Here is a 9,592-nt window from a genome sequence, read left to right as displayed (position 1 = left end):
TATTAGTTATTTCTCTTTCAAGTCCTAAACTAACATTATCGGATGCGCGTAAATTTTTACCATTATCAGATATACATATAGTAAGTTTGGTTTTTTGATGACACGATGGTTGCCATGAAAGAAACCGCTGAATTTAGAAAAGGAAGAAAACAAAGGTTTCATTTTCTTAATCATATATATGTGTGTTAAACGTTTAATTATTTGACTTTTTCGTATATTTATTTTTTATATTCTGAATAATTTTAATGAAAATGTCGACTCCATCACTAATTAACACAGTTAAATATCAATGACTAACCTACTACTTCCTAACTTTGATTACATCCTCCACTTTTTTTAATCCATTTTGTCATTTTTACTTCCTTTTATTAGCTTAATCAAATATAAGTTCAACTTTTCACCGTGCATCGGTCGGTTTTATATATTATCGGTTCGATTTATCGATTTTTAGATTTTAAATATGCTAAACTAATAACCAAACCAATAAGATATTTTTTATCAGTTTTTGGTTTATTGGTTTTTAGTTCTTAACGGTTCGATTTTCGGTTTAACCGATAAGAAAATACTCATAAAATAAAAATAGTAGTAACTAACATGAAAGAAAAATTGAATCTTAGTTGCAAACAAAAATCCTACATAATGTGTTTTAATTTAAAGAATCTTCAAGTTTGAACTAAATGCTATTAGGAGAAATTAAGAGTTTATATAATTGAAATAACAAGTTTGTTAATATGTAGAAATTAAAGATAAATTAAGAGAAATATATAATAAGTCATGTATATACATATATTTATATATATTCTTATTGGGTAATCGGTTTACCCAATAATCTAATAAGAAAAATCCAAACCGAACCAATAACCCAATAATTTTTTTTTATAAAATTATTAAAAAACCGTTAATCTAATAACCCAATAACAATAAATCAATAATATTTTTATTGGTTCGATTTATCGGTCGGTTCGATTTTTCCACACCTTGACGAATTAACATATTCATAAATATATTTCCGAGTCACTATTTCTCCTGTATATCACTATTATCTTGATGATGCCAAACATTATCAGTATTAATTATGTGCTCCTAGTAACACATTTTCCTTCATTTGGCAAATCTATATTTTTAGTACTCTAGTAAAATCTAAATGCTAGTATAACTTTTAGGACCAAGTAGTAAATGATAATTAACGAATACAAATTTTTTACGTCTCCCTGTTCAAATTGTTTAATGTCTATTTTTTTTCTTAATGTATTTCCATTTAATGCCTCCAAAAAAGGTACAGTATACTTGCTTACCAACATGTACATCTTATGTTGAATTTAGTAGTTTAGTTTCTTAACAAATATAATATTTGAGTTAGGATGAACCATAATTTACATGGGCGCAATAGGAATATTCTATTTTTATATATGAATATATCTCACTAGAGTACATTTGAAATTAATAATTCCATAGACCATATTCCAAAATCAAAATAGGAAAATTCTAATATACTATACTAGCTAGAAAAATTTGATCCCACCATCAAACAACTTTGATTGGCAAGCTTTCGATCAAATCGAAAGTGAGCATTGAAACCCTAGGCCTTGGCGGTCGCCGGAAATTATTCACCGGAAAAATTACCTCCGGCATAATTTCCGGCGAGCCGAGGTACTTAGCTTGCATGTATTTATGTTTCCTCCATGGAGCCATATGCATCCCTTTTTCCTTCATGCATTTTTTCGAAGCACAACATAGTATTTTTATTAAATTTTGAAGTCTTTCGACTTTTCCTACGTATACCTCTGGTAATTGTTTCACTAGATGATTGTATTCTTCATTTGCTCGTGCCATCTCGAATTCTCCTCGAAAATTCAGCTCTATGATCACCTTCATTAATTCTCCTTTTTTTGAACTTGTGTTTTGCACCACTTCCATGTATGTGTATTCACCTTTAAAGGAAAATCAACAAACACAACAAAATTAGCGCGCTTTAGTCATAACAATAAAGGACATAGTTTCAGTGGATCGTGACAGCAAGGTCATTCTACCACTTACAATACCTGAAGGTATTTCGAGTGAGCTTTTCCACTTGGACTTGCAAATGAAGCAATTGTAGCCTTCGTTCCTAAGGCGTTCGGAGATTTCTCTTTGCGTACATTTTCGACAACTACTATCGGATATCATTTTCCGGCAGCTACAATTGATACTAGTGAATTTCAATTCTTTTAGGACCTCCTTTGTTGATTTCCTGACTTTCGATTCAAAAGAAGTTGTCCTACTCAATGTTGTCTAAGAACAAAAACACAAACAAAATATTTGGTAAGCAGCAACAACAACAACATACTCAGTGAAATAACTACCTCATGAATGTAGAGAGGCTATGTTTTCGAAGACCTTCGGCTCAAGTATAGCAGATTTAGATATTACTTAAAGAAAATCAAAAAAAGTTTGTACTTTTAAGTTTTAACGTTTTTACCTTAAAAAGCTCTTCTTGTAATGCCCAAAATGCCTTATTCTCCTCACTATTGTTAACGTTTTCATCCTCCTCTTGGTCCATCAATATCTCTCCACTACTATAACTAATTTTTGACTCTAACAAACTTTCACATGACTGAAACTCAATACCTTCGTCTATAAACCCAAAAGTCAACTCATATATGCCTTCGGATTCATCTGAATTCTTTTCGAAATCACCCAAGTCTTTGCTGGTCATGGGGATTTTAGACGTTTTTCTGGCCATCTTAACTATATTGTATATACTATTTGAAACTAATTGTTTCTTCTCTCAATTAGGCTTATGATTTTTGTGGCAAGAAATTGTTGTTCTTATAAAGTGTAGCATTGGGACCCACTTGGTCCAGGTGGAGGAATTATGACTTCGCACATAATAGGTATCATTATATGCGGGGTAGGCATGGTATATACCAAGTATCATACTAAATCGAAATTTTTGATATTATACTATTTGTATGGTATATTGGATATATTTTAGTATTTCATGTGGCATGTGGTATTTATAAATAATATACTGAAATATCGAATATCATACTGCAACATGTGTAATGTGTTTGTATAATATAATTGAAATGTTTTTCGAAAAGTTGAAGACATAGTTCTCTATTATACAGGTATATATTGATCGAAATTAAACTAACTACAATTATCGATTTATCATACCACAAAATAATGATACTGATATTCAGAATAACAAATATAGTATTTTTAAAAACCAAATACCAAAAATACTGTACCATACCATGCTCGCCCCTAATTATATGCATATTGACAGTGCATAATATATGATCTACAACTATAGATGATTGTGTATACGAGTAATTAAGATTAAGAATTTATATAACTTGAAAAGTAAAACAAATTAGCATCATAAATTAAAGTTGCAACTTGCAACTTGCAACTTGCTGCAGTGTAGATTTGAGAGGATTAAGGTTGATATGCATGTATAGCTGGACATTTAATTAGTTGGGTGAAAGAAATTAATTAAAAAGTCTTTGAAGAAAAATGTCGACATGCAAATATTATTAATTAAGACCCTTGATGAGATCATAATCAACTCCACCATCGCAACGAATTAAATATTGTTTTACTACTTATTTTCTAAGAATCCAATTTTAATAATCTTTACTGAAAACATATTCTCGTTATTTTGCTATATCTAAGTTTTATATATTTCTTTGTTTCAATTTATTTATCTTTTTTTAGACTTTTTTTAAATAAAATTATTTTCTTTATTTTTATTTTGTTTTTGGTAACGTTTTAATGCATGTTTAAAATTAGACGCTCAAAGGACATTTTTAATTTTTTTATATTCTACATGTCTTAATTTAAGAATATAATTTATAAGATTAAAAAATCTTATTTATTTATTTGCTTACATTTTTTGTCAAGTCGAAATCAAATTGAATATCATGGAATAGTCATTTTATGTCCTTTTTTTCCTACTGTTTAATCAGTTCCCGAAAAATGACATTTTTTTTTTTTGAATATTTAAAAACAATATAACAATAACCTTCTTATTTTACATAGATCTTTAATGACACAATGTTATAGCTCATAACATATTTTTCTCGTTCACTTTTACCTGCTCTAGTTTTATTTGATACCTCTATTAAAAACAATAATTATTGACATGTCTATTTAAATGAAAGCGAATAGAGGAAGTATTTGAGAACCATAGCTTTTACAAAAAAATATTTACCACTCTCTATCTGTGCCAACATTGTCAAACAAGTTCACTACCTAAAATTGACTTCTAACACTTGCATAAAGTAAATGTGGTATATATGAACAAAGTATAACATAATATAATTGGGATTTAATTTATATAATAAAGAAAAAATTGAAAACTATATTAGTAGGACCAACAAGATTTTTGCTTTTTTTCTTTTACCCCTTCCTAGAATTAAAAGTGAAAGATGGTTGTCATCTAATCAATTCCCTCTTATTCGACAACAATTTTGATTAAAGTTTTGGGACATGAAATTTGGATAATAGCCAAGAGATGACCCTTTGTATTATTGTAGTAGAGTTTATTGTTGAGAGAGATCGATCCGGACAACAAATGTGGAGAATAGAGGAAACAGTAGCTTCTGATATTTATATTATTTTACTACTGTTGCTTCTAATATAGGGCAAATATAAATCCAGCCAATCGTTATAGGGCTGATAGCTTAATATCATTGGTGATTAATTTGCTCCAGCAATTATACACAAATTATCGAAAAAGGACAATAATGCATAACGAGGAAAGCAGTAAAGATTGAAAATGTGCATGCTGTTTTGTCGTTCGTTCGTCTAGGTTTAACAGGAGCTAGCTATGAAATTCGTCGTAAATCAAACATAGTATAAGATAACGGAAGATTGATAAGGATGCCACACATCATATTGGTTGGGGGGAGGAGGCGGGGGGAGAAATAGAGGTTTGCTTTAATTTTGAGATTGATTTTTGTGTGATATGAATGTGTCATTGAAGGCTAAGGTTATTAGACCTACTTTGTTGTATAGGGTAGAGTAATGGTCAGTCAAGAACGCACTTGAAGGGCCAAAAGTTGAAGATAACGAAGATAAGAATGGTTAGATGGATATGTGTACATACTTGGAGAGATGCGATTAGGAATGAAATTATACTGGGCAAGGTGACCTAAATAAGTGGAGGATAAAATGAGGGAAGCGGAGATGAAATGATTAAGACATATGAAGAGGAGGTGTACAGATACACTACTAGTGAGAAAGTGTGATAGTTTGGCTATTATGGGCATTAGGAGAGGTAGATGTAGGTCGAGGAAGAACTGGGAGAGGAGATTTAACAAAATATGACATATCTTAAACTTACTTAGAACATGACCTTGACAGGTAGGGTAGGATTAATAGGTAGCCGCATGGTGTAATACCTTTTTGTGGGAGAGACATGGATTAAGCCCTAGCGGATTAGTATTATATTATCCAGTCAGGCCTTTTTATAACGTGACATCATTATAACGGCATTTCATATAGCGGATTTTCTTCGAAATCGATTTTTCATGTTATATTTTACTTCTCAATAACGACATTCTATCTATAACAAAAATATCGTTTATTATAGTGGTATACTCTTTGAAAAATTATCTCTGTATAACAGCATACTCAAATATTATCTTGTACAAAATAAAATATGAAATATTTATGATAATCCTCATTAATGTCATGCACATGGTAAATTTCAAGAACGAATATATAATTTAAAGAAAAAAAATGTATTTAAATGGTGCATATTAGTTATTTCATAACCTCACGAGGAAAAGGCTACTAATGTTTGTCTTTTTTAATATTTGTGCTCTTTCTAATTTCGCATACTTTTATTTATAACAACTAAATGAGATCTGAACATCAAATGTCGGTATATATATATATATATATACCACGAAGTTTTTGGAAAAACACTATCACTATAGAGAGGTTTTTGACTGTATTACTATTTAATACTTGCAGCATGTCTTTTACTTCATTTTCTATTGTTACATCACTTACATGTTGCTTCATTGACTATGTTTATCTTGCGGTTGTTGTTATATATATATATATATTTCTTTCTAGTTAAGCCTATTTTGGTAATGTGCCATTGTGCCAAGGGCCTATCGAGTAAAATTTATGTACATTTTATTCTCTCTAGACCTTACTTATTGAATTAAATTAGATATGTTATTGAAATTGTCGAGTATAAGTAACATGATTTTTCCATAATCCAGCCCTAATAGTTTATTAAATAAAAAAATCTATATAATGAGATTTTTTTCATTACTTCAACCAGTAGAGTAACGGGATAGAGACAAGTGGCTTTGTACAATTCACTATTAGTAGCATATATATTCTGAAATTTCTAGAGGAAATTTCAAGATATTACGTGGAGAAGTTGAGGAGAAGATATAGATTAAGCGGAAATCTTCTAAGGTGATAAAATATAAAGGTATAATACAAAAATTTCCATATACAGGGTTCATTTTTTCTTTTATTTTACCTAATTAGCTTTTATTTGATTACAGAAAAATATTGGAACTGTTGTAGACACATAATTTTGTCCGTCCAAAAAATAATATTACCCATTTACCCTACCCCTACTCCACCTATCCCCTACCCCCATCTAATCCTACCCACTTTCTTACACACCCACCTATCACCTCACTTTCACCTCACCATATACACACATACGGTTGGCTAAAGAAAAAGAAAAAACACACTCCATCTTCTCCATAAGAATACACACACATACTTTTCTCTCACAACACACACACCATCTCATATCTCTCATAAAAAAAAAGACACACACAAAATAACGCGCACACATACACTGCCAAACACACACACAAACAGTGAGATCAGGCGAACGTTGAACGGAGGGGGTTTCGGCCGGTTACCTTTTTTTTATGAATTTCTCGTTGGATTTGGTCGTCTCTCATTGGGATTAGCCACCAGAAATTAGGCTGCTGTCGATTCCAATTTTCTTGGGGATACCCGTCGGGAGACGAGCGAACAGCAGCGACGTCGCCAGCTTCTTCATTCCAAAAAATTGGTTTTTAAAATTGTTTAGCATTGGTACTGATTTGGATTTGGGTATTGTTTGTCTCGGTTTGGTTCGTTGTGGTCTATTTCGGGTTGCAATTTCTTGGTATCGAGTTGATTTCATCGTTGTTGAAATTTTCCTTTCGAGTCGAGTTTGGGATTTATTGACTCATTATTATCAACAAAAAGTCCGTTCTTCTGAGGTCCATCTCTCGACTTTACTCTTCTATTATTTTTAACTGGGTTGATGCTGTGATGTGGTGGTTTGTTTTTTAGTGTATTTGAGTAAATAATGATTGTCGTGGTTTTGATCGTTCGATTTCTGTCTTAAAATTAAGTAACCAATTGATCGAGAATTAAGGTGAAATTGGGGCAATAATTAAAAGTTGATAAACATAAATGTGGGTTTATGCAGATTCGTTACTGTTTGTTCAAATCAAAATGAACGTCAATTATGTAGACCTTGATAGTATCATATTTTAGGCCGAGGATTGTTAGACAAATCTTAGGTTTGGGGTAGGAAAATTTAGAGATTGTGGACTGTTGAATGCTTGAAATATTTTTTGAATGGTTTTGGTCTTCTCGCATTGAAAAAATGTATTCATTTAGCCGAGGAATGCCCCGAGGTCATTTGCATTTATTCACCAGGGAATGCCCTAATGTATCTTGTATGCAAAGGACGTTTGTGATGAAGGCCCGAGGCATCGGTTAAAACATAGTTTAGGACTGGTGTAAGTTAGCGTAGGTTTACATTTTAGTATCTTTTAGTTCGGACTGTAATAATTGGACTGGACATTATTATTTTGGACTTGTTTTGGTTTAGTTTGTTTGTTTTGTGTGTTTTTTTGGTTTATACATTTCATGGTGTCAAATTAGTTGATATGCTCCATCAAGTGACCGTGATCGAACCACGGGATCGAGGGGTGCCTAACACCTTCCCCTCGGTCAACAGAATTCCTTAACCAAAATCTATGTTCGTGGATCAGTTTTAAAGAGTCAAAATCATTTTGAAAAAGGATATCCAAGGATGACTTGGCACACCCGATTTATGCCAAGTGACGACTCTGAGTTTTGAATATAAAAGGTCCTTTGCGAAACAAATCTTCATTTTGTCACTTAATAATAAAAATCCTTTCAAACCTTAAAATGAATCTTTTTGGTAAAAAAAGGGGGTGTGGCAGCTTTGGCGACTCTGTTAAATATTTTTCAGAATTCGAGCTAATTTTTGAGTCGTATCGTCTTAGTTTGACACTATGAGTTCATGGATGTTGTTTGTGCTATTGTTGGTGTTATTGTTTTATCATTATTGAGTGCCTACGTTCTACGTGTTTATAATTTTTTATTATGTGTTACCGCTTTATATCTGTCATCATTTGCATGTCTCGAGTCAATTTTTTTTGCAACAAGTCCGTAGTACATGTGTGTATACAACTTCTAGTTGAGTCACCCTTATTTTAGGAGGGAGAGACGTTGGGTGTATGGAATAGGTGGAAAGCTGTCGCAACCATTATCGACCATACACTCCCCCGAACAGCCTTGTTAGTGAACCCGAGCCGAGGTTAGCCTTTAGGTCATGTTTATCTGCATCATATTGAGACCTAGTGGGACCCACTTGGTCCTTTGTAAGAGACTCACCCGTAAAACATCCTTACGTGCTAATTATCGCATCTTTGAGGGTAATAGGGTCATTTGACGGACTGATTTGGGAAAAAAATATGTGCTAGAATTAAAGAAAGTGTGTGGGCAAGGAAAAATTGAAAAAAGGGAGAAAAAGAAAATGCGAGTCAAAAAAGAGTTTCATAGTTTTTAGAGTTCTTTATGGCTTTTGTTTTTCACAATCCAAAAATTTAAGAAGATTTTTTTTACACATATTCTCAAAATACAAAAACATCAAAAAGATTTTCATTTGTCTCCTTTAGCAAGCATTCATAATTCAAAACTTTTTTACAAAAAGAGATTTTTTTTATATAATAGGAGCTTTTTATAATGAAATTAAGAAAGATGGTAGAAGTTTTGAACATTTCTTTTCATGAAAATATCAAAAAAAAATTCCTTTCTTAATTATTGGTGTCAGTTTTATGTGAAGTGTCAAATTAAAACCCCCAAAAAGATTTCTTTGACGTTTCTCATTGTATGTTTGGTCGTGTTCCTTATGTCGTAGCTCAAATTATTAGTTAGTTTTTAATTGTCTAAGTTGAATGAACTACGCATACCTGATTCTCGTTCCTCGAAGCGGGGTACGTAGCAACCCTCGGTGGGTTCGGTAATCTTTTAGTTTGGTCATTGTCTTAGTCCTAGCCATGGGTCACTTTTTATCTTAGTTTTGTGTTGCTGGGCATAGCCAAACAGGTTGATTTCATTAGCAAGGCCATTCGATGGATTTGAGTTACAAGTCGGTCTGTCCCTCCATGTCATGCGATATTTCTCCATGTTAAAATTTTGAGGGTCGGGAGTTCTTTCTCTTTTATTGAATTTTGAGTTGTAAGTTTGGTGTGTTATTACAGGATGGATCCGTTCACAGGGTCTTGAGTCTTGATGGATTTCAAGGTGCCCCAAA

At 32.2% G+C, this 9,592-nt stretch overlaps 1 protein-coding gene across 1 annotated transcript; it reads right to left on the bottom strand.

Annotated features, from left to right (window-relative positions):
* Positions 1-1,372: 1,372 nt before the first annotated feature.
* On the bottom strand, positions 1,373-2,763 carry LOC107877321. Its single transcript, XM_016723994.2, has 3 exons — positions 2,459-2,763; positions 2,043-2,271; positions 1,373-1,931 (listed from the first exon to the last, which is right to left on the bottom strand). Exons 1-3 carry the CDS (start codon positions 2,720-2,722, stop codon positions 1,525-1,527), a joined length of 900 nt encoding a protein of 299 aa, XP_016579480.1. The 5' UTR covers positions 2,723-2,763; the 3' UTR covers positions 1,373-1,524.
* Between the last annotated feature and the right edge of the window lie 6,829 nt (positions 2,764-9,592).

Source organism: Capsicum annuum, chromosome 7 (genome assembly GCF_002878395.1).
Source record: "Capsicum annuum cultivar UCD-10X-F1 chromosome 7, UCD10Xv1.1, whole genome shotgun sequence".
NCBI classification, from domain to species: Eukaryota; Viridiplantae; Streptophyta; class Magnoliopsida; order Solanales; family Solanaceae; genus Capsicum; species Capsicum annuum.
This window is presented reverse-complemented; position numbering and strand designations above follow the sequence as displayed.